General features: G+C 36.1%; 2 protein-coding genes across 4 annotated transcripts in view; one reads left to right on the forward strand and one right to left on the reverse strand.

Annotated features, from left to right (window-relative positions):
• Nucleotides 1-3,760: 3,760 nt before the first annotated feature.
• Nucleotides 3,761-26,549, reverse strand: part of LOC149578608 (uncharacterized) — a 177,928-nt gene continuing 155,139 nt past the window's right edge. For both annotated transcript variants that reach the window (XR_016364620.1, XM_089830170.1), the window contains one exon: nucleotides 3,761-4,288. The gene's annotated coding sequence lies outside the window, so the exon portion shown is untranslated. The remainder of the gene's footprint in view (nucleotides 4,289-26,549) is intronic.
• Nucleotides 13,507-26,549, forward strand: part of LOC149578609 (uncharacterized) — a 167,641-nt gene continuing 154,598 nt past the window's right edge. For both annotated transcript variants that reach the window (XM_089830157.1, XM_089830162.1), the window contains exons 1-3: nucleotides 13,507-13,804; nucleotides 13,896-14,272; nucleotides 22,549-22,893. In XM_089830157.1, the coding sequence (XP_089686283.1) occupies nucleotides 13,702-13,804; nucleotides 13,896-14,272; nucleotides 22,549-22,893 (825 nt within the window). In that variant the 5' untranslated portion in view covers nucleotides 13,507-13,701. The remainder of the gene's footprint in view (nucleotides 13,805-13,895; nucleotides 14,273-22,548; nucleotides 22,894-26,549) is intronic.

A 26,549-nucleotide genomic window follows, 5' to 3' on the forward strand; every position in this document is an offset into this window, starting at 1 on the left:
TGCTTTCTAATGTACAAAAGTTTTGTATCTTTAAAATGTTTTGAAGCTTAGGAAATAAATCATTTGTGAAGAAAAAATTGTGTTTAGTATTTTCATAGTTTTGTGGAAATATATTATAATAATAATAATTTAGAATCCACTTAGAATATTAGTTAGTTCTAAAAATATACTTTAGATTAATTTTGAGTTTGGTAGAATATTAGTTAGTTATAAAAATAGTTTAGATTAATTCTATGTTTAGTTAATTGAATATGATAGATTTAAATAATTGTGATATGTGTTCTAAGATTTATTTTATATTTATACTAATTTTAATCATTAGTTTCATAAATTTTTAGTCCATTCAATATATCATCTATTTCTTTTGCTTTTTCTTCTATTTGTTTTACTTTTAAACAACATCTTTCATTTGGTGAAGAATCTTTGGTTATACACCTTTTAACACTTACAAAAAGTAGAAGATAGGGACTTGAGCTCAACAAAGCTCTTGTTTTAATAACAAAAACAATCATTGATGTACGTATGAGCCCTTTTGAGTTCCATTGTAAGTCTTTCTCCTTCGTTTATGTTTATTTTATTGAAATATGTCTTTTTATTTAGAAAAGAATTCACTACAAAAAGTAGAAGGTAGGGACTTGAGCTCAACAAAGCTCTTGTTTTAATAATAAAAACAATCGTTGACATATGTATGGGCACTTTAGAGTTCCATTGTAAGTCTTTCTCCTTCACTTATGTTTTTTTATTGAAATATGCCTTTTTATTTAAAAAAGTATTCACATTTTAACTGAGATTTATGTATTCATTCCATAGATTAGATTTAGTAAAATAGAGATTACTCGTTGAAAAAGAATATGATTTATTTATTCATTCCATAGATTAGATTTAGTAAAATAGCTATTATTCATTGAAAAAGAATATTACTCAATGTAATATACCTGTTTTTTAGTTAGATATTTCTAACTTGAATAAGTCTACCTATATATATATATATATATATATATATATATATATATATATATATATATATATATATATAGTTACAATTTTCTTTCATTTCTACTCATTTAAAGACTAGATTTCATAAAATAGCTTTTAATTTTAAAGTCAAATGTTATTTTTCCTTCAATTTAGATTGTAATTAAATCTTATTAGATGTTTCGAGGATAGTGATGATGTGAAACAACAGAGATAAAACAAAACTTGGAAAATAAACAAGCTAATTGAAGTAATGCAATGTTAGTGATCATTTGGACATAAACTTTACCTTGATGTAATTCAATTTGAAAATTAATACAAATACTTCTATCTCTGCTAATTATCTTATATTTGCTAACAACTGAGTTAAAATTATATTGCTCTTCAGACTCATATCAGATAGAAAAGGATGGATGTCCAAGTGGGAATGAAGGTAGAAGTAAGATGTGATGAAGAAGGGCTCGAGGGTGTGTGGCTTCCTAGAACTGTCATAAGAATAATTACTAATACAAAAAGGATTCAATATCACATATGCTATGATCACTTGATCATGAACAATGTTTACTGCCAACCTCTTGTAGAGGATATGTTTTTAGAGAATATAAGGCTTGATCCCCCTATTATCATGCTCTCTCAAGAAATACTTGTTATGTCTATTATTGGAGCATTTGATTGTGTTGGTTGGTGGGAAGGTATCATATATGATAGATTTGTTTCACCTCTGAGTTGTGAAGAGTTCTATGAAGTATATTTTCCTAATAGTTGTACTCTAAAGCCATTTATGTATGCCCAGCTATGCCCATGATAGGCTTGGATGAGAGGAGAATGGTTAATTATAGAGTAAAACTTAGTCACTTGTTCGCCATTGTACACTTTATATAAATGAAGTATTGTATTCCTAATAAAACTAAAATTGTAGATCACTCCTTATCATAATGTAGCCAAGATTTTATAAAAGTTTACTTTAGTAATTGTTTCAGTATTTTTGTGATGTTTTGATTTACTGCATCATATATTACTTCTATTTTCAAACAAAAAAATTATGACAACGTAGGCATCTTAGTTTTATAAATTGTAGTGCAAATGATTAGTTAATTCTCTAGCATTATTGAAACCCTCTTTCATAGATGATATGATATTGGAAAAATGTTTTAATATTCTAAGATTCACATGTTTAGTCTATAGGTTCACATGGCATCATTTGGAGATTCAATTGAGATTTTCAGTTCTTCTGGTAGTACAACTTCAAACACACCACCAACTCCTACTCATTCTATCTCAAAAAATTCATTAGAGGCTTCAACATCAGTAACCTTAGTTGATAACATAGGTGCCAGTCTTGATTTTTTTATGGATGAGATGCTAGCTATATCTGAGGATATTGTACAACAACTTTGGGATGAAATTAACAAGCTTGAATGCATTGAAATAGAGAAGGTGGAACAATTCCAATATGTTAAATAGAGGTTTGGGATAATGATTGCTATAGTAGAAGAGTATTATAGTACACTTAAACAATATCGATATGCAAAACACTATGGATATGACAATACTCAGCACTTGAAGGTTCTTTTTGTCAATTATGTAGAATGACTCTGGCAACCACATGCAATGTAAAAAATAGAGATGTAATAGTGTGGTACCTAAGATGGTTTTCCCTAAGTCTCATTTGTAGAGACAAAAAATGTTGACTCTGTAATGGTGTAGTACCGAAGATGGTTTCCCCTAAGTCTCATTTGTAGAGACAAAATTGTCGACTCAATAATATCTTAATTCAGTCTTCTCTCATACATCATACATGTTCTTCATAAGTAAGTATTAATCATAATTAGGGGCTTTGATAGTCAAAATTGCTTATGCACATAAACAAAACATTGTATTAAAGTAATATGTATTTTCATTGAAGTAATTATACAGGTGAGTTGTGTTGTATCACCTACTATACAGGGTCACTACATTGAAAGAATTCTAAATTGGACCTATGATATGTGACCTACTTCTTAAACTTTGGAAAGGTTAGGCTCTAGTTTGTACTCCTTAGCAAGTAATAATAGATTTCACATATTTTGCAAAGATATATACAAACATATCCTCATGAAATCATTAACCATACATGTGGTGAAACTCCTTCATGAGGGAAATACATGCTTAGCTCCTCAAGTACATGTATTCTCCATAGAAAGCTTTGGTGGTGCGATAGACCAAAATCAACAATATAAGTTGGAGCTATCTAATGGTGTTCATAAACATATGGAAACACTACCAATGAAGTATAACTGTTATATCACAAACCACGATATCAAGATAGGGACAATTGTACACTTAACATAATACAACTACTCTAAAACAAGTAAAGCAAGGTTAGTGACCGTCTCTAGAATCATATTTCAATAAACTTCATACTTTGTACTTGTGTGGCAGATTTTTTTTGCTAACAAGTACTTATCCTATAAATGTGTAGGTGGATTATCATAATGGATTTATATATCGTTCATACAGAGCACCTAATACTTGAGCATCCAGAATCTTTATGTCAAGAATGTGTAGATTTAAAATCATCAATTGTACAAAAGTGTGAATCTTTCAAAGAAGAGTTCGGAAGTAGTAGTAAGATGAACACTACACCATGTAAGAAAATCATGTTTGGTCTACAAAAAAATGACCAAGCAAAAACACCAACCACTACATTAATGCTTGTTAAAAGCTTGAACCCATATCAACCAAGATGGAATATAAAAGCACATGTTACATCAAAAAAAGAGATGCACCATTTTCAAAAGCATAGTGGGAGTGGAAAAGTCTTAAGTTTTGATGTAATAGATGTTGAAGGGATGGAAACACATATCACTTTCTTTAATGACATTGCAGATATGCATTATAAGAATGTACAAGTTGGGGTTGCTTATAGCATATCTCGTGGAGAGGTAAAAAGTGCCAAATTAATTTTACAATAAACTTAATAGTGGTTTGGAAATAACCTCGACTGAGGATTCTAGAGTCGTATCATGTGAGGATGATCTTCATATTCCTAAACATCGATTTAGTTTCACTCCAATTGATGAAGTAAAAAATAAGCCAAAAAATACTAAAATTGATATTATTGGTGTTGTTGTTTATATACAAGAAACAACAACAGTAAAATGAAAAGATGGTATAGAGGTCTCAAGGTGTACTATCAAGTTGGTGGATGCATCTTGCAGTACTATTGATGTTACTCTTTGGGGGGCACCCATGGAGCGTGAAGGGGTAGATCTCCAGCAAAAATATTATCTCCAATAAAAAACCGTACTTGCTATCAAGGGTGCGTGTGTCTCTGAATTCCATGGAAAGGTAATAAGTACATCAAATACAACAAATTTAATGATAGACCCCAATATAGAGGAAACCAACTAATTGAAGGACTGGTATACAAAAAATAGTGGCAATGTACAGGGTATAGCAAGACAACCAGCGAGTGTATTGTTTCCAACCACAAGGATGACAATCAATTATATATAGGAACAAGCCTTCCACACATCCCAAGACTTTGACTGCGTTATGAAAGCAACAATGGTATACTTTAAACATGAAAAATTCTACTACCCAACTTGTACAAATACAATAAATGAGAAGCAATGCAAGGAAATGTTAGAGAAAGGTGATGATGAAAGCCTGTTTTGCTCTAAATGTGATCCATTAGTTACTGAATACAATTGTCAATATATTATACAAATAAAAGTGCAAGACCACACAGGGACAATTTGGGCTATTGCATTTGATGAAGTTGCATTAGACTTCGTAGGGATGCCTTCTCAAGCATTGTATAACTTGCAATTTGATGATGATATTGAAAGGCTAGCTAAGCAAGTAATCAGAGATCTAGAACACAAGAGATACCTATTTACATTAACATGCAATAGTGAAATGTATAATGATGAAGAACGTGTCAAGGCAACTATTACAAAGATATCACACATATTTCAGTTCAGAAAGTATTGTTTTGCTTGAATAGATTAAGGACATGTGTAATGTTGGAAATTAAGCACAATAGTGGGCATCAATGTACAATTTACATTAACATGAAATAATGAAATGTATAATGATGAAGAACATGTCAAGGTAACTACTACAAAGATATTGCACATAGATTTTTATTCGGAAAGTAATGTTTTCCTTGAGCAAATTAAGGGCATGTGTAATGTTGAAAATTAAGCACAACAATGGGCATCGATGTACACTTATGCATCACTACATTGTATACTTCTTACAGTACGTAGACAACTATACAAAATTTTGGTCTGTTAATGAACTAGAGATCCAAATAGATGTCCACAATGAAAAATGTAATGTGATGAAATAATATGAATGAATGTTTTAGCACGAGTAAAATGTTATCAAGCATATAAAAGTGTGTTACTTTACTATGCATACATTATTTACTATACAATTCATGGACCCTTAAAAAATTCCACCTGTCTCAAATATCATCTGAAAATGTCTTACGGTCCTATTTAAACATACTAAACATTTCAATTCAAAGTAAAAATCCTGACTATTGCAGCCATGGAGTTTCTGTGACTATCCTTTCAATTTCCAAGACTCTGTTTACTTTTCAGTTACATGTATTGAGGTTATTGCCTCTTTAGATGTTAAATTAGATTTTGACAAGTTCTTGTATGCAATTTTTCCTTTAGTTTATGTGGGTGGTGTTGATAATGCAGTAAATCATCTTTTTTGTCTCTAATTCAAACAAGTGAATGTAAATTCCTAAGCCAATTTAGAATGATCATACGAGAAGTTACCTAGTCCAACTCGAATCATTATAAGCAAAGGTGGCTTGCAAATGTCAATTTTTTTAATATGAAGACATAACTATCAAACATAACAAGTATGGTGGTCAAGTTGGCTTTTGAAGCCGGGATTACTAAACTCTGGCTTGAGGGGGACTCCAAAAACATTATTAATACCATTAATGGTATTTCCCCTCCCTCGTGGACGATTGCGAACATAATTGCTGAGACTTGCGCCACTCTCACAAAGTTCGATAAGGTCCATGTCACTCATGTTTACAGAGAGGCAAACCCAGTCGCTGATTGGTTTGCTAATAAAGGGGTTAACGCCACCAATAATCTGTCCTGGCATGCCGGAAAAGATTTTCCGACGGAGGCAAAGTTGCTCATCGACCAAGATAATATCTTGGGAAGGACGGCTCAAATCCAATGCAATTATGGATAATAAAGATTGCTTAATAAATGGTAAGTGCCATTATTGGCATCGTGATTTGCACCAGCAAAAGGGGTTTCCTCTGACATTTCGACACGCTCGAAAGGACGATACCATTATTTTCAGAAAGGGGTTTATTCATGGGTATCATAAAAGAAACATCACCATTTTTTCGAATGCTAATAACTTGCACAGATCAGAGTTCATGAGAATTGTGGAAGTTGATCAGGTAAACATGACGGGTGAGAGGAGCAGAAAGGAGCCGGTGGGGGAAGTTCAGAAGTGGAAGAACAAGGCCAAAGTCTGGAGAGAGCTGGAAAAGGGTGGGGTTACTAATTTCTTCGAGAAACTTCATGGCTCGGATCCTGAGATCACTAACAGCATGGTGAATTCATGGAATAATGGTAAGGTTAAGGTGAACGGGGTCTACTTTCAAATTACTGAGGATGTGGTTGCTGAAGTCACAGGGATTCCGATGGAGGGGCATAAATTCTTCAGAGACAAGAAGATGTCTTCTAATGCAATCAAGGATTTTGTGAAAAACACTGAAGAGCTGAACAAGCTGGGCAAGAAAGAGACGTTTTTTGTAACGGATACTATAAAGAAGCTCTGGAGGTATGTTCTCTACGCTGTCATTGAATATATAACCCTAGACCCCAGGTTTGATAGGGTTAGGACCCACCATTTTGTGATTCTGAATCATTTTCGCCATGGTAGTAAGATCTCCTTCCCGTATTATCTTTATAACTCGATGAACAAGGCCATTTCTAGTTTTAAAAAGAAAGCTACCGTTAACCCGGCTCTGCATGAGGGTCTTCTGCTTCTGATTCATGAGCATTTCCACGCTCAAACCATTAGTAAAAACCCTATCCAGGGGGCGGATGTTGACAAGAGCAACTCCAGTTTTTCCTCAGATTCCGACGATATCGAGAGCATTAGCTCTGATGAGGTTTTTGAGCATTCTGGTAAGAAGACTAAAAGCCATAAGAAGGATTACCCCTCTATCAAATTACCCAGCAGAAAGAGCCCTAGAGGTCATACCCCAGCTAAAATTGGCTCTGCTGAGGAGGAGGAGGAAATGGATACTGAGGATTCTGACAAGGTGTTGAAGGAGGAGCTGGATGAGGAGAAACTGAGAAAAAGATAGAAGAGGGAAGGAGAGAGCATGGAGCGCTCCAGCAGTCAGGGAAAGGATTCTCTGCCCATTCCCCTCTCCCCTATACATCCTCAGCCTCCTTTGGAGGAAAATGACAAATCTGGACAGATTGAGGGGGAAGTGCAAGTTAATAACAGAAGGAAGGCTTGGAAGAACTTCAATGTGAGAACGGCCACTATGGGAATTTACAGAGAGGCGATGAACCCCCAACTCCTGGTGGACGACCTCGAGAAGCCTAGACTCAATGAGCTAATTGACCCGGCTATGGTGGCTATTTCTGATAATGCAAGAGAAACGGGTATGAATCTGTTGAACAATGCCCGCAATAGCATGATCGACAACTTCAGATCAATTAAATGGCTCTTCCATGAGCTTGAGGATGTCAGAGATAGGGTTTCCCAAATGGAAAAAATCAAGAGCAAGATAGGTGCTGAAAGCCAAGGCGACCAGAACAGCTGGGAGACTCTGATGGAGAGGAGAGTAAAAAATATTGAGAACTACAATCACAACCTGGCTAGTCAAATGATCTCCCTCCTCGCTTCGATCAACGACAACATCCTCTCTCTCTTGGATAATCTCAAAGATAGGAACCAGATGGAGGAAGATGATAAACAGAACAGAGACAAAGATAGGATGGATGTGGATAAAGCCAAGGACAACACTATGGAGCAGGATTTGACGAACGCCCAGGATCATAAGGTAGAAGAGCAACAAGAGTGCGCCGAAGCTGCCCAGACCATGCTCGAGATGGAGAAGTAGTCTGCTAGGTTTGGTCTCTGTCCTTTGGTTTTTGTTTCTCCTGGCTTTGGCTTTTTGTCTGGTCTCTGTTTTTCTGGTTGGTTCTCTGGCCTTTTTAGTGGGCAGCTGTTTCGAGCTGGGCCTTTGGGCTTATTTTCAGCCGTAAGGATTATGTTTTGGCTGGGCGTTTTTTCGCTTATTTTCAGCCTTTCTTGTTGTTAAACTTATGGGTTTCAGGACCCCTTAAAACCTGTTTACCTTATCAAAAACTATCAAACATAACAATGTATTCATATTGTAAAAATAAATATATATTTCTAATAATGATTAATAAGTGCATTGACAATATATAAGACTTAAAACACCATTCCACTAATGTGAAAAGAAGCTCCTTCTTGTTTGAAATAGTACACCAACAAATGTTGTTTGATGCATTGATAGATGGAAGACACAAATGTTTTAAATCAGCATAAAGATCCAACTTCTCAAGAGATTGCTGCACAAAAAGCTTGAGACAGAAATCGAGCTTATTACGCTCAACATAAGGATGCAATAGCAGCTCGTAGAAAGCAAAAATGAGCAGAGCAAAACCAGATGCATGGGAAACTAGAAAAAGGTAAACATGTTGAGATCCATGATACCCAATAATCACGACATTGTGAATCCAACAATGATTCCTATGTACATCATAGAGAGAGTAAAGGAAATGAGATGTACACAGTATTGAGAGAAATGGGGAACCTAATATGAGAAGCAAGAAAGTGATGACCATTTGGAATCATGTACAACATTAAAGACTAATAGAAAATTGATGACAGTAATGAAGAATTTTCGGTAATGATTGGATGCACTTCCTCGTGAGAAAACATGCACTATATGTAGCGAATGTTTACCCAAACATGCACCTCCATCAAACAAGTTGTACTATAATATGTAAAAGATGTATCAATGAAAAGGGTATACATAGGTTTTTAGCACTCAATAATATGGATCCTGGAGAACAACCAAGCATACTCAAAAGATTGTCACACATAGAAGAAATGCATATTGCTAGGGTGGATCCAGTGTTACAATTATCTCATGCATTTGGAGGACAATACAAATATAGTGAACATACAATAAATTTTCCACAAGATATACAAACTATTGCGAATGTGTTACCACAACGAATCAAAGATCTAGACATATTAGTTGTAAAAAGAGTGAGCACGGAAGAAAGCTCTTATGATTGTTATGTGAAAAGAAGCCATGTTAGAGATGCATTGCAATATAAACTTGAGAATGATCAGTATTACCATGATGTTGTTTTCAGTATGGAGAACTTGGCCCGACTTCTTGAGACAACAACCAATATTTCAAGTATGTTACACATTGTTAACACTGAGGAAGACACATCTGTGGTTGCATCCCAAATTCAGGATGATGAAGATAGTGATGATACAATTCCTACACAAACTTCTTCAACAGTCCCTAAGCTTCTAGGTAGACAACGTGAATTGGACATCATGAAATGGGTATTAGAAATTGATGATTCCATAGATGATATTTTGGATTGGCCTCCAATAGATCCATCCCTTGTAAATGAGTATACTACAAAAGGATTGTTTGACATAGCATCCTTGGCTCTATTTCTGAATAGAGTTGCACTACCAATGCAAGCATGGATGCGAGAGGTACATATACATTTGTATGTCCTCCACTTAATCAAATACTATAATAAGAGATTTGGGAGACATCCTAGGTTTTGTTATTTTGTTTATAATATGATGATGTGCCATCATAGTCATAGAATTGCAACAATATTCGTTAAAAAAAATGTTGACGAGAACATACCAACAACGATTGAAAATATTCGCATACACTTAACTCATCTTCCAAACACACAGCTCACTAAAGAACTTATACACTTTGGCTCCACAATGTGAGGCATGAGGCCATATTGGAATAAATGCCACATCGAATTGATAGATATGATCAACCAACTCAGAATGCCTACACTCTTCTTCACATTGAGTGTTGCACATGTGAAATGACCAGATCTACAGAGATTATTAATTGATGGTATTCCATTTGAAATACAAACAAATAAAGATCGTTTGGACAATGTGGTTAATAATCCTCATACGACATCATTATATCTTCACCAACGGTTCACAGTATTTTGTGAATAAGTAATTGAGAAGCTCCTTGGCGCAACATATTGGTGGTATAGAATTGAATGACAACATCAGGGAACTGGACATGCACACGGATTTATTTGGCTCCCAAATGCACCAAACATGGACAAAATCGATTGAATAATGATACAATAGTCGAGCATGTAAGACAATATTTTGATAAATATGTTAGTGCAAGGAATCCTTGAGATGCATCTCATAGAGGTAATACCGTGTATCGATCACTATTGGGTGACCCCTGTTTGCTAGAAACACATGATATTTTTATTGCAGACCTTGCCCATGATTATAAAGAGTTGTTCAATTAAGTCCAAAAACAAAAAATGTAGTGAACGAACGTGTCTATGCAAAAAGGGTAATAAGATGATATGTCATTATAAAGCTCCATGGAAAGAACAACAAATTTCTACATTATCCTGTGATGGTACTGGAAAGGCTTGACATGAACCTACAAGAAATGATGATCAACTAAATATTCACAACCCAAAGATGCTTTCAATTTGGAGGGCGAATATTGATTGCCAACCTATTGTTTCTCATGTACTTGTGCTTAGATACATTGCCAAGTATGCAACAAAAGCAGAGAGATAGTCAGAGACATGTTCTAAAGTTCTTAAATGAATATCTTTGACACAAAAGCCAAATGATGCAACCCTCATGGCATATCAATTTTTTTTGTTAGAGGTTATTGTTGAGAGAGATATAGGTGCACAATAAACATGTCACATGTTACAAAAACTCCCCCTCGTTGTTTGTCGTAGGCCTTTCATCTCTTTGAATGTTGGAAAAAAAGTGTTGCATCGTATCACTAAAACATTAGAAAGAAGCAGTATACAACCTAGCTACATACATTCCTATATGGGTCGTTCGTTGTAGTTAGAAAATATAATGCTACTTGAATTTGCAAGGACATATTCATTTGCTGCAAATTGCAAGGGATGCAAGTAGAAAAAAAGAACAATATAAGTAGTTGTTAATGTATATACAAGGTTTTACAAAATCCCAGAACATACTTTAGAACACTTTGAAGCATTCTACTAGAGCGAGCTATTATTATAGAAGCATTTTTGTAATATAGAAAGAGATATAGGTCTCATGAGAGATGTAATAATCACAAATTGGATACAATTATACACTAAGGGATATAATGTATGGCATATCAATCGCATCATTGAAGGAGAAAATAGTTAATAAGAAGAAGAAGATATTATAGAGCAACAAGTAGTAGATAATAATGCAGATGGAATAATGGACATAAATGAATGGGAAGCTTTCTCTCAAACATGCCCAACAAGTAAATGACCTTGATATGCTCGAAAGATGTGAATTTGATAGAAACTATGAATGGGACCGTAGTAAAGTCACACAAGATTTACATGAAATTGCTACACATTTCATACATGTTAAAAAATGAATGGGTGTAGTGAACCTACACTAGCAATAACTAGGCATGATATGTCAATGTTATCACTAGAACAGAGACAAGCACTCCAAATTATTGAGGAGCATAAAAAATGTCAATCTAATAAACCATTGCACATGATTGTACAGGGCACTACAGGTATAGGGAAATCATCCGTAATTTCATGTATAAGAGAGGTTTTGACCAACTCTACATCACAAAGTAAGAGCAAATTACTCACACTAGCACCAACAAGAGTGGCTGCATTTAATATACATGCTTTGACAATAAATGCAAGGCTAAAAATACCTAGTAAAGAGATGCAAACATTATAGAACCAAGCATGCACTGCATTCTAGGAAGAAATGAAATATATTAAATATATCCTTATAGATGAGATGAGCTTCATAGGACCAGAGTTGCTTCTCAAAGTTGATAGAAGACTACGCGAAGCCTTCCCCCATCGACAACATGAATATTTTGGTGGTGTTTCAATGATACTATTTGGTGACTTAGCCCAATTACCACATGTAATGGACAAACCTATCTATATGTCACATTCTACTGCTAAGTTATTGTGGGATCAATTCACAACAGTCATCACTTTGCACACAATTTTTTGACAAGTAGGAGATGACAACATCCAAGAATGATTTCATCAAATGTTACATAATATCCGAGATGCAAATCCAATAGAGGATGATTGGAAGTTATTAATGACACATATAGACATACACTTGACAACATCTGAAAATACAACATTTAGTGGTGCTACACATTTATTTGCAACTAATGAGGTTGTAAAACTACATAATAAGATGTTAAAATCATTGAATTCTCCAATTGCACTGAGTACAACAGTGTATTCTCTAAGTGGTAACAACAATATTGTGGATGAAGAATGACTTGAAAAACATGTGCTCCTTTGTAAGGGGCAACACATCATGCTTACAAACAAATATATGGATAGATAGATAATTGGTGAATAGAGCCCTTGGTGAGGTTGTTGACATTATTTATGAGTTAGGCTATAAACCACCAAGTCTTCCCTTGTACGTTATCGTGCATTTTGATAATTATAGTGGGCCATCATGGGATGAACATGATTCAAAGACCATACCAATTGTTCCTATCACATTAGGAAGCCGGAGACAACTTCCACTCACCATGTCATGGGCTATTACCATACATAAATCACAAGGGTTGACACTTTGCAAAACAACAATTGACATAGGTAGATAGAGAGACAAGGGATGACATTTACAACTATATCAAGAGTAAAAACCTTAACTAATCTTCGTATTCAACCCGCTTTTACCTTGGAAAAGTATGTGAAAATGAGAAATAACCCATACACAATTAAACGAAAGAAAGAGGAATCTTGCCTCGATCAACTAGCAGTAGAAACAAGATGTAACTATTTTGCATCCATGAAGCATAACCAAATAGATAAATTACCATCAACATAACCTTGTTAGGGTTAGTGAAAAATTACCCTACGATCAAATACTGTAATATCATCTTATATATCAAACTATCAACGTTATCCTTGCACCCTTCAAAGGTGCAAGTGCTAGTTTTAATAAATTTTCAAATTTTTTTTTAATACATATATTTTACCGGAAAAAAATAAATTGGTACAAACAATGTACATAAGTTTAAGACATCCAATTTTTTAAAATAGAATTCAGTAGGAACTTTAATTATTTTTTTCGCAAGTATAAACCATTAAAAATTCCGTTGTTGGAGATTAAAATATAACATTTACCGTTTTAAATCACAGTTACGCAATCTTGTATAGGTACTCTGCCTTTTGGGACTAGTGCATAATTTCTTGGACGGGTTTTACAATTTTATAATATAAATCAGGAGCAGAGTGTACATTTATTTTAACGGTCGTTTCTCTGCTTCAAACAATGAGCACGATTTTATGAGTTGGCGCGGCGGGATAGAATTTTCACCATTGCAGAGGAAGAAATAAAGAAGTTCGTGCCGGAGCACTTTTGCGTGATTTTGCTCTGCAGCGGGCAACAGAGTTAGGGTCAGTTATAATGCCTTCGAAATTCAGTTTGTGGCAAGCAGAAACGCAATTGAAAATGACTCCTATACGAAACTTCGAGCAACAGGCTTTCAGACTTATGAAGCCGGAATTGCGTATCCTCCTAACAAATTACTTACATTTTCTAATGTTTGCTGCATGTTTATATCTTCTTCTTTTTGTTGGCTTAACATGCACCTTTTTCAGCTATGCAAGTTAGATACCAGCTCGCAAAAGAAGTGAGAGCCAATCTTGAAATTGTACATACACCAGATTACCTCAATTTTCTTAAGAGCTACTTCAGAGTGTTCTCGGCCATTCTGACACAGCTGACGAAGCCGCAGGCAACCGACAGTGTTGAGCACAAGCTCAGAAATGTGATAATCGACATTCTCCTCAGGCTTCCTCACAACGAAGTGCTCAGGCCGATTGTGCAAGACCTGCTCAAGGTTGCCATGCATGTTTTAACTACCGATAATGAAGAAAACGGGGTTATTTGCTTGCGCATCATTTTTGATCTTCTGCGCAGCTACAGACCCGCATTCGAGTCCGAGGTTCAACCTTTCCTCGACTTCGTTAAGCGGGTATTTCGCTTGCTCATTTCTTTATAGTTCTAGTCTTAAATCTGGTAATTTTCCATGGTCAAGTTAGGTTTCGAACCTGGATCGCTTGGGTTACTCTCCCTTATGCTTTAAGATGCGCCTTTTTTTTCCAGTAAAAGCAGCTTTCTTAATGAGCTTGGCAGTTTAGATCAATATGGCGCCCTGAAAATTCGTCTCATCTAAGCCCAAGGGCAGGATTAATGCCCGCCATGGCCCACATGTCGCCATTCGTCATGGGTGACCTACTTAGAAGGCAATTTCTAAGTCACTGCTATTCGTCTTTGAAAGCAAATCCTTTTTCACAATTGCTTCCCTTTCAAAAAGTCACAACTATTCACAATTCCTTCCCTCCTTCCATTCATCAAATAAATGGGTGACTGCCATCTGGACAAATCAGATAGTCAATGAATTCGATAACATATGGGAACATGGGGATAAGAATATTTAGGTTCTACAATTGAAGGAAAAACCAAAATTTTAATTGCTTGGTTCTCATCATAAAATCATTTATGATGTGAAACTGGCAGATGAAAGGTCCCTAAAAAAAGGTGGGAGGAGAGAATCTGTGCTTTCTGTCTCCTAGACATCATTAAAACCATTTCATTTCAGTTCATCATTCCTGTCTTAACTCTTAATTTACTAATAACTGAATGCTTTTAGGAATTGCTGGCCATGGTACTCTTAAATTTAATATAAATCAAACACATTAAAGGATCGCTGTCCTTTGTATTTTCATTGATCAATCTTAAAGGCGAAAAAATGAGTTCTTATGGGCCAATGACTACCAGACAACTTATATGCACCACATGTAGTGTTAAATAGTCTAACGCAGTTATGTTTTCATTGTAAATTGGTGCATTCTAGTGGCACTGTAGATGGCGCCCTCTAAGGGATGTGATTTTCATGCAATTTTCATGTGAGAATAATACCCAAGTCTCATACATATGTTAGATTATTGGAGGAGGGGTATTTCCTATATACTGTGTATCAATTCACTTTCTTACGTGCGAATACCTTTTTAACTTTTCACCCTTTTCACAAGGGGGAAGGTCGTTACCTCCCTCATGCATTCTTTTTTTCTCTCTCCTCGTCAACGCCATCACAACCTGTGAGGGAAAATATACACAAAAGTTGATTAAGATGCATATGATAATTCATTTCTTCCATCCGCCGCCATTTACATTACGTCCGATACACAGAGGTCACGTGGTTGATCTTCGTTATCTTCGTCTTCGTCGAAAGGCGAAGATATCTAACCTTTTACAAAGTTCAGCATTTACAAAGTTCGACTGTTCACGTTGACAGAGAATGGCAGGCGAAGTGGGCCATTAACTTGGTCGGATCCCCTGTAAAATAGGTCAGTTTCGGTCGGTTTGTTTGGTTGTGCCATCACTTGCATCAAGATTTCGTCTTGCAGCGCTTCTTGAAGCCCATACACAATCAGAATCAGTAGGGGGTCCACAAGGCACGGGATCAGTGCAGGGGCAGATTTAAGGGTTTGGTCGGTGGTCTTAGCAACCGGTGGGACCATCCAGTACTAAAGGCTTTGATATTGGCGGGCTTCCAGAGGATGATTTTGCTTGATATGGTGTCCCTCTCTTTCAGTGGGCTCCAGCTCGGTTCCATTTGAAGACAAAATTATGTGCCTTCAATAGGCGGACAGGCAGATCCCAGGTACGCCTTTTCCCTTTTTCTTGCATCTGATTTTGCACCTGTTCAGGCTTCCTTTGTTACTTCTCCTGGCATTAGTAAATTTACAACGGTAAAACACCATTAAAAACATATAACAAGGCACCAGTGGGTACGATATGGTCCTCATGGACGGAACAAATGGGGAAATTACAGAAACATCTGCAGAGAAGATACTTGTAAAAGTATCATTGACTGATCAACCTAAGATAAGAGAGGAACAATCAGAACTTGATGGGTCCACCTTGCATAACACAGGATCTGATAGTAACAGGGTGGCAGAGAATCAGATAGTCAGGGCACCCGTAACAGCAGAACAACAAACTAGTCTGGAAGAAGCTACGAAACACAATGACATCTCTGGCAATAGTGGCTTGGTCCTAACATACGGGGATAGTTTAATGCACAACAGCATCATCAAGTGGAATCAAGGGAGCTTCCTCATTCTTCCAAGACCCTCAGCCGGACACATGAGTTCATTCAATTTTGGAGGGACAAATGGTAATTTACCCACAAACACTCTGAGCTTATCACAAGCCAACGGATCACCCACAGGAGGAAACTACATCTATGTGAATGCCAAACAATATAAAAGAATAATTAGGCGGAGAAAGATACGAAAGTTAAAAAATGCAAAAAGAGGGAAGTTAGCAGCTTTACTTCCGAAACCGATTCCACAAACTCCAGACAGCGCAAGGGAGGGAGAACAAAGTCTGAAGCCGATTGAAATCTCTAAAACAATTAAGCAGTTTGATAATATCAGAGATATTAACGGTAAAGGGAAGCCAGATAATTCTCAGGTGATAGACACAGTGGAGGATGGGCTACCAAATAATTACAGCCCCACAAGGACACCTATGACGTGGTATCCAGACATCTTTGTGAAAGATTTAGTAGCTATGAAGGAAAGGGTGTGGGCACTGGAAGAGAGGAGCCAAATAGAAAGTATCACAATGAAAAGAGTTACTGAGGATAACTGGAAGCTGGCAGCGGAGGTCAAGTCTCTTAGAGAACAAATTCAAAAATTGCAATTTAATATGGAAAAAGGAGAGTATGAATTAATATTGTTAAAAAAAGAAGTAGGGGAAAAGAGGACAGCAGCAAGTACTATGGGAGAAGGAGAGGCTACGGAAGCAGACAAAAACCCGCAAATGAAAAATATTCAAGATGCCATGGCCAATATGGAAATAAAAGAGAATCAACTCAGAGAACAGATCGAAGAAGTTAGATCATGGGCTAACATAGTAAAGGGGCCAGCAAACACTCCTATTGACAACATAGAAAAACAATTTCGGAGACAGATTAGAGAGGAAAAAGAAAGAAATGAGAAAGCAACAAATATCGTTGTCAAAGGGCTACGAGACTATGGAGAATAGGAGAAAACAACGGATTTAGTTAAAGACTTCTTTAAAGACCAATTAGACTGGCATGGAACAATCATACAAGCTCAAAGAATCGGAAAATGGATTAGAGGAGGCAAAGATAGACATGTTAGAGTGACAATGAGGAATATAGGGGATAAAAATAACATTTTCAGCAAAAGGAAGTTTCTTAGAGGCACACACATATATCTTGATGATGACCTCACCGTAACTCAGCAAGAAGAAAGGAGGAAGGAATGGGAAAAAGTGAAAACAGCAAGAGGAAACGGCAAGTGGGCGTGGCTACAAAATGGCAAAGCCCAAATCAGCGACAAAATCACACGCAATAAATAGGAACTCGGGCCCACCCAGGAACATTTAACTATAGTTAGCTGGAACTACAGAGGTTATCCTTGGAGAAGAGGACCTGGGTTAGGGCCGATAGCTAAAGATAATGACATCATTATGCTTACCGCGACTCATGAACATGATGGATGTAGGGTTCCAGATTTTGAAGGGTATAAGAAGGTATCACTGTGGAATGAAAAGATAGATAATGGTAAGGGACATGGAGGCATCACCGTTCTAATAAAAGAAACTTGGAGCAGATTTGTAAACTTAGAGAAAGAAGATGTAAACAAGTAGTATATTTGGATAAAAATAACAGAGAATCAGATTTCTACAAGGGTGGCTATATGTTACTTCGCTCCAAAAGGCTCAAAAATATATAAAAAACATAGATTGGATCGAGAAGACCCGTTCGTTGCACTAAAAAAAGACATAGCAGCCTTTAGCTCTTTAGGGGAAATAATGATAATAGGGGATCTCAATGCTAGAACAGCAAACAACCAAACTCTCAATCTTAAGGAGAGTTACAATGAAAGCTGAGATCCAGTTTGGCTCGAAGAAGAAGGGACACAAAAATGGGAAAGATCTTCACAGGATAGCATGGGAAAGATTAATCATTTTGGTGTTGAATTACTAGGCTTATGCTGCCTATACAACATGGTTATATGCAATGGTATGGAAAAGTGGCCTAAATCAGGTGGAATCACATGCAAAAGATACAATGGACAAAGTGTTTTTGATTATGTTATATGCTCGCAAGACTATGTCGCAAAGATAATTAACTTTGAGATAGAAGATTGCCCCATAGAGTTAAAATCTGATCATAACCCCATCTTGATAAGGGTGGCCACTCACTTTAAAGATCAACATATTGTCCCAAAACCTTTGCAGAAGAGGAAGATGATTCCGACTGGCAAAGTTTTAATGACACAAGAAAATCATGATACTTTTAAAGACTCTCTTTTGCGGCTGTATAGGGTTCTGGGAAACCATCTTGAGTCTGAAAAGCAACATTTCATGGACAAGGATAATCTTGTTCTTACTATCATTAAAGCATTGGAGGAGTGTAATAGATCTAGGGCCACAAAAGAAGCCAAGAACACTTTTCCGGCCAATCCTTGGTTTGATGAGGAGTGCAAAATGGCAAAAAGGAATTGGAAAAAGAACATGAACAGAGAAAGTAGAAAGGAGTATGATCAATTGATTAAAAAGAAGAAAGAAGAGTATGTGAACAAGAGAAGAATAGAGTTGATTAATCTTGGTAAAAACAACCCCAGAAAATTTTGGAAAGAGCTTCAGCAGAGAAAAACTCAGATAGAGAATAACATAACAGGAACCAAATGGCTGGAATATGCCAAAACTCTCTACGAATGTGATCTAGGAGAACGTAGTACCATGAAAACTGAGACTACAGGGGAGTTATTCAGCGAAAATGATATTATTCAAGGCATAAGAAGGTTAGCTGCTGGTAAAGCGCAAGATATAGATGGGTTACAAGCGGAATACTTAAAATGGGGTGCTGAAATCCTCACACCACACATCACTAAGATTTTCAACAGTGTCAATAGAGAAGGTTTCCCTGTAAAATTTACTACAAGTGTGGTGATTCCACTCCACAAAAGTGGAGATATAAACAATCCTTCTAATTACCGAACCATCATGATCAATGCACTATTTGGCAAGTTATTTGGCAGCTTGGTAGAACAAAAAATCAGCAATTGGGCTGAAACAGAAGGCAAACGTGCAAAAGGGCAAGCAGGCTTTAGACCGAAACACTCTACTATAGATCACGGCATCACTCTCAGACATTTGATAGAGAAAGTTTGGGACACTCCGGGGAACGAGGCTTTTTATTGTTTCGTGGACTTAAAAAAGCTTTCGACACAGTGCCACGTAATAAACTATGGGATAGAATGGTAGAGCTGGAAGTCCCTAAAGAACATAGGTCAGCGGTTTACAGATTATATGAGTAGGTCAAAGCTAAAATTAGAACGACAGAAGGGATATCAGAAGATTTTGACAGCAACATCGGGGTTAAGCAAGGGTGCCCGCTTTCTCCAACATTATTTGGGCTCTATATTGACAAGTTAGAAGAGTGGATACACAAGACCAATGCTGAGCGGGTGCAGCTGGCCCACTTCGTGATAAGATTGCTCTTATATGCAGATGATCTCATAATTCTTGCTAGAACAGCTATAGGTTTGAAAGAGCACTTGAAAGCACTAGAAATTTTTTGTCATGATGTAGGAATGCAAGTTAACACTAGCAAAACCAAAATTATGATTTTCTCACTAAAGAAGAATAGGGGCATCCAAGACAAGTTTCTGTTTGGAAATAGCCCCCTTGAGATTGTGGAAGAGTACAAATACTTGGGCATCGATTTTCATAACAAACTCAACTGGGATACTTGCAGATCGAAAAGGATCCAAGGGGGCTGGAAGGCGTTATACTCTTTACAAAACAAGTGCAGGAATGCAGAATTATAGGATTGGACGACCATGAAAACTCTGTTTGGTTTGCTGGTCACTCCGGTCATTCTATACGGATGTGAGGTGTGGGGCGGTAGTATGTCCAAACAGAAATGGCGGCAAGTAGAAAGAATTCAAAAACACTTCATCACATGCAATCTTAAAGTCAAGACCACAGTTCCGTATGAAATCCTTTTGGCGGAGGTGGGTTCCTTTCCATTAGCAGCCGTCGCATTGATCCGGATGCTAAGCTATTTAAAGAAAACCCAAGGTCTGGAAACACATCGTTGGCCCAAGTTGGTAATAGAGGAAAAACTTGTGAGGCGGAAAAGCACATGGATGAAACAAAATGACAAATGGATGCAAAAATGGGATATCAACATCCAAACTTGCCCGGATAACATTAAAGAAATAAAGAAATTTGTCAATGAAAAATTTCGCAATATTCTGTGGACAAGACACATAGGGCGGAAAAAATCTTATTACATTAAAGAATTTAATCCCATTTCTAGTCATGATGAAAAGGCCTATATAAGGGCACCTATTAACTGGAAAGCAAAAATGTTGATGGCACAAATTAGAACTAGTTCACATCAGCTGCGATGTGAAACTGGTAGATGGCAAGTTCCAAAGGAAGAGTGGGCAGACAGAACATGTTTATTTTGCAATACGGGAATAGTTGAGATAGAGAAACACTTTGTCAAGGAATGCCTGGCTTACAACGACATCAGATCTGATTATACAAAAATTCTGCAGAACAAGGACTTCAACTATTTATTCGAGGAAGATCAAGTGAAGAGAACAGCGGATTTGATTATCAAAATTCAGAGAAGAAGAGACAAGTTAACCAAAACTTTGCAACTGACTAGTTTGGCTCCTGACTCGGGAGGGTGATTGCATGGGTCCCATAGACTACTTTAGTCTCGTGGACGTCATTAAAATATATCATATCATATCATACAATTTATAATAGTGTATTTATTTGCAGGGCATGCCAGTGGTCCTACAAGAGTCACTTCAATATTGTTGACTAAAAGTGGAATCTTTGAGTGCCATGAAATCAAGGAATTTCTGCTGGAGTTGGAACTTTGAAGAGAGTTTAAATTGCAAATGGGGAAGGAAGAAATATTTTGAGTGATTGAAAAACAATAAATTTTCTCCTTTGATACACCATTTCTTAGTCACCATTGCAGTGCCTTGGGATAAGGCATGTCTCATTAAACAATGCAGTGTTTTTGGTTTCCCACATTCCTTACACAAACTGACAAGAGTCCACTATCATTCTAAATTGAAATGATATGTCTTGCAGGGAGTTTGATCACATTATTTTGTTAAAACGAAGTGGGATTTCTGTCAGTGGCTATCCTCATTATTTAGGTCTGAGTGGATTTCTCTTTTGCAGTTGATGTGATTCATTCTGTACAAGGGGGACTGCAAACTTATTTTGTTCACTAGACCATACAACACCTACCATTTATTAAAGATTTCAAGAAGTTCTTGAATCCTTGTGAATGCTCTTCTCAGCTGTTGATCTGGATGAATAAATTAGAATTTTAATTGGTGGCTAAAATCTGGGAATCTGTTTCAACTTAATCATGTTCAAGCCATTTTCTTTAGCCAGAGTAGGCAGCATAAGCTTCCACAGATTTTGTTTGGTCCAGTCCAAAAACCTAACTATACCAAATTAAACGTCTAATCCTAATAATTTGGTATCACATCTGGCCATCTCGTTACTGACTTGGATTACCTCTATAGGTCCCACCTACATTCATCTTGACGAAGGAGGGCAGAGGAGGAATTCATGAGGTATCTTAGTTTTTTTGATATAGCTACTCATTCTCACCCCCATTTTTATATTTGGAAATCTTTTTAACTTATCAATATAGGCTAAGGTTGAACTTCAATATATTATAGATGTCTTCTCCATTTTTAGGATATGCAGGTTGATTCAGCTCGAATTGAACTACTGTAGTCTGTCACCATGCAATTTCCTTCAAGGCATTTTGATTCTCCCATTTTTGGGAACTTGTGCATTTTTGTTGGCCCTTCTTTTGTAAAATTATATGCACACGTAGTCTGCAGAAGTACCACACAGATCTTATTCCCGTACTTGTTAATTTTTGAATTTTGGACCCTTTGTCATACCCTTATTATGATTTTATTTCGGACGAAATGCTGTTTTCATAGGCATGCGTCTTTTTTTGGGCTTAGATATTTTTAATAGTGTAAGGGATTTCACTTAATGTTTGTTTTATGTTCTACTATTTACTTAATAGTAAATGAGCAATAATGGAGAAAATAAACATGTCTTAATCTGATGTTTCCTTTTCATTTCTTTGAGGATTAAAGCAAGTCTGATTGTGTTCATGTCTTCTAATGTTGGGAGTTGCAGATATATCAAAATTTCAGAACCACTGTCAGCTATTTTTTTGATGATGCGAGTGGAAATGACAATCAGATGGCTGCTAGTCAACATTCAATTGTTCACATTGGCTCACAAAGGCCATCTGGAGGCCCAATTCCTGGACAGTTGAATCCAAGCACCCGATCATTTAAAATTTTTATAGAGTGCCCATCGATCGTCATTTTTCTTTTCCAGCTATATAGTCATATTGTGCTGATCAACATACCTGTTCTCCTTCCTCTCATGGTGACCGCCATTTCAATTCCTGGTCCACAGCATGTTCCGCCCAACTTGAAAAATCACTATGTTGAATTGAAGGGTGCACAGGTCAAGGTGAGAATTCTTTTTGAGTATTGGCCATTTTCTTATATTATTGATATTTGTGTTCTTATATTATTGAGATTAATCAATGTATATTAGTTTACTTACACTATGAAACAGCACGGCTACAATATTCATTTCTATTTTTACAAATATACACCAGTGTACTTTTTATTTGACATTTTATTAATTTAAAGTTTTCATACATCTGTTAAGGGTAACTTACACTATGAAACAGCATGGCAACAATATGTATTTCTATTTTTACAAAATATACACCAGTGTACTTTTTATTGACATTCTATTGATTCAAAGTTATCTTTTACACATCTGTTAAAACTTAAGGGTATTAGCCTTTTAAACATTTTTCCTCCCATGACATGTTGCTCAGACTTGTGGATATTGTGATTGAGTTCTGAAAAGAAATCTCATATAAGTATTGTTATGTAGCTGTGGATGCTCTGTTAGATTTAAAATGTAACTTGAATTCTGATAAGTGTGCGGTTTAACACATTCTCCTTTATTTATGGTTAACTACTTTCCTGTTTATTTTCTCCATACATGAATTGCTAATTCTGATCATTAGATGAGAAAAGTTTGTTAAACTTAAGGATTATCTTGCAAAGCTGTAATCATTCTAATGATGTTCCTATTATTAGCAAGTGAAATAGCAGAGCTTACTGATATATGAGTAACATTTCATATCAAAAACTGAAACAATTTAGAAATCTACTTGCAAAAGTGATCCAAAATGAGGAGGAATATCTATGAAGTTCTTAAATAAGAATATTAGTTTGCTTTGAGGCAGCAATCTCTGAATATAATAACCAAGAGATGAATAATATATGACTCTAATAGAAGATCTAATATCCATTTGTTTTGGGATAATAAGGTTCAGACATGCCACAACCCTTTAAATAGGTTGGTTAAGAGGAATGAGAAAACCTTAGAAAATTACTTAAAGGTCACGTGGTTTGGTATGTTGGAGGCTAGGAGTGTAGTATTCCCTTCTCCTTCCAAAGGATTACGTGTCTTCAAATACGATGATGGGATATAATGAAGAAAAGATACAAAAGCCTCATTAATCAATAATCCTTGTAATTGATCAAGATAACTTCATTAACCAATAATCCTTGTAATTAAACAAAATAACTTCATACTTCTTGTGAAACAATTAAAATAATTATTTCAACAAGTCTACAAGGAAGGTAGGTAATATATCCCTCCCCCTTGTCAATCATCCTTCTTGATGATTGAGTGTCAATTATATATATTGTTTGTTGGAAAAATAATAATATAGAAGTTCCTTTAAACATATCAAAAAACTTTAGACAAATGAGGAAATTCTTAGAGGATTTTGTCATAATCCTCCCAAGTAGCATTGTCTTCTCTTGGGATTATCTAAGTAGAGCTCATTTACCTCGAGCACCTTGAGTTGCTTGATTATGACCACCCTTGGATCCTATGCCTTCAAAGAGTTCCAGTCAATTATGTGCTCAAAATTTGCTATATTTTTCTTTAAATATGTAACAAAAAAACATTATGCAATCTAATGAGAGGCTCGATCATGACCACCCTTGGATCTTAGGCCTTCAAAGAGTTCCATTCATTTATGTGTTCAAAATTTTTTATATTTTCCTTTAAATATGTAACAAAAAAACATTATAAAATCTAATGAGAGCTGATAGCAGAGAAATTTGGTAGGCTACAGGGTTGATAATTTCTAAACCTTAGTTTGTCCATATAACTAAGCACCAGTTTGGGAGACTTCCCAAACTCAATGCAACATTTTTGGGATTTGATCTTAAGTAGTTTCTTGTCCCCCATTTCAAATTGCCTTGGTGTACATTTAGCATTAGCATAACTTTTTGTTGATTGTTAGCCCCCAACTAATCTTTCTCTGATCAACTGTACCTATTCTTTCATTTTCAAGAGCATCTCGTGTCCAAGTATTACTAGATCCTCAAGTTTCTCCCAATTGATAGCTTTCCTGCACCTTCTTCCATACAATGCTTCAAATTGTGTCATCTTGTTTGCATTTTGGTAGGAATTATTATAAGCAAATTCTACTTAAGGTATATAGTTCCCCCATTTATGTTGTTCGCCCATGCGGTATACACTTGAGTGATCTTTCAATAATTGGTAATCTCTTTTGATTTGACCATCTATTTGGGGGGTGATATGTCGAGTTTATATTCACAGGGTACTCTTAAGAGATCTTTCTATACTTGGTAAACTCCTTCCATCCAACCATCTTTCTGGGGGTTATATGCCGAGCTTATATTCAATTGAGTTTCTAATTTTGCAATGCTTCAAATGGTGCCAGCTTGTTTACACTTTGGTAGGAATTATTATAAGCAAATCTTACTAATGGTAAATACTCCTTCCATTTACATCGTAGGTCCATACAGTATACTCTTAAGAGATGTTTTAATTCTTGGTAAACTCTTTCCATCCAACCTTTTATCTCGGAGTGATATGTCGAGTTTATATTCAATTGAGTTTTCAAGGTTGCAAACATTGTTGCCAAAATTTGGATTCATCTAGGCATCCCTATCGAACATGATCTCTTCTATTATTTTGTGCAATTAGAAAATTTCCTTAACAAACTTCAATTGTATGACATGCACCATCGGTTAGGTTTCTTGGAGAGCTATTTTGGGCCATTTGTCCTCCTCCACTAACATTGCATTATGTTTGGTCCTCAACATTGGTAGGCATTGAGTAAAATTGATGCTAATAACCACCACTTCCAATTAGAAATGATGTGCAATTGCAACAATCTAATGGGATCTTGGTGTTTGGGTTTTACTCTTTGTCATTCTAGACAACTTACAGCAAATCTAGCAGCATCACTCTTCACTCCTACCAAAGTATAGGGGCTTAATATTGGCTTGTAGTTGTAATGTCCCCAATTTTAGCAGGTTCCTGTAGTTGGCCAAGTCAGTTCACCATAGTGACCCTCGTGCGCTGACAAGGTGTTTTGGGGGTCTCAGTTGTGGATTTACTATTTTTAGTAGTTGCTACTTTTGGCAGGTGGAGTGGGTGGCTTGGCAGTTGCTCATCACTTGTAGTTAATCAGGTTAATAATTGCATCAACTCTTATTTATTTATTAATCATTGAGTTGCATTATTATAATAATGTTTATATTATTATAATAATGACTTTAAGAGATATTTCTTAAAGAGCGAATTGGAAAGTTTCTAGTGTTGAGTTCTTTTGGGAAACTTCCACGATTTCTAAAGTGATTAAGGAAACTTTGGCCAACGAAAAAGCTTATAAATAAGAGCTCATTCATTGGGAAAGGCATGCTTGATTATATATTTTATTTTGTGCTTTGTGGCTTTTTATTCTTGGGTTCTTAACTGTATGCTCTTGCTGATGTATAAGGGCTGGAAATTTTGAGAATTGCACTTGCAATTTAGCTGCTGAGGTACAACTAAGATTGCCTAACTTCTCTGTCGTTCATCATTGTATTTGAGAAGTGTTTTCATTCCTTTGCTGAAGTATAATGGATTTGATATTTGCCAGATAATCTCCTGCTATGGTAACGGTGGTTAAGGAGACAATTGTTGAAGGGTATTAGCTGAGATTGGAGTATGACACTTAACATTTGAAGCGACTCTATTTGTGAAGATTGCTGGCAGCAATTGTAACTTGGATACAC

The sequence above is a fragment of the Cupressus sempervirens genome, chromosome 1 (genome assembly GCF_028749045.1).
Source record: "Cupressus sempervirens isolate cs-2001-9-10 chromosome 1, ASM2874904v1, whole genome shotgun sequence".
In the NCBI taxonomy this organism is placed as follows: Eukaryota; Viridiplantae; Streptophyta; class Pinopsida; order Cupressales; family Cupressaceae; genus Cupressus; species Cupressus sempervirens.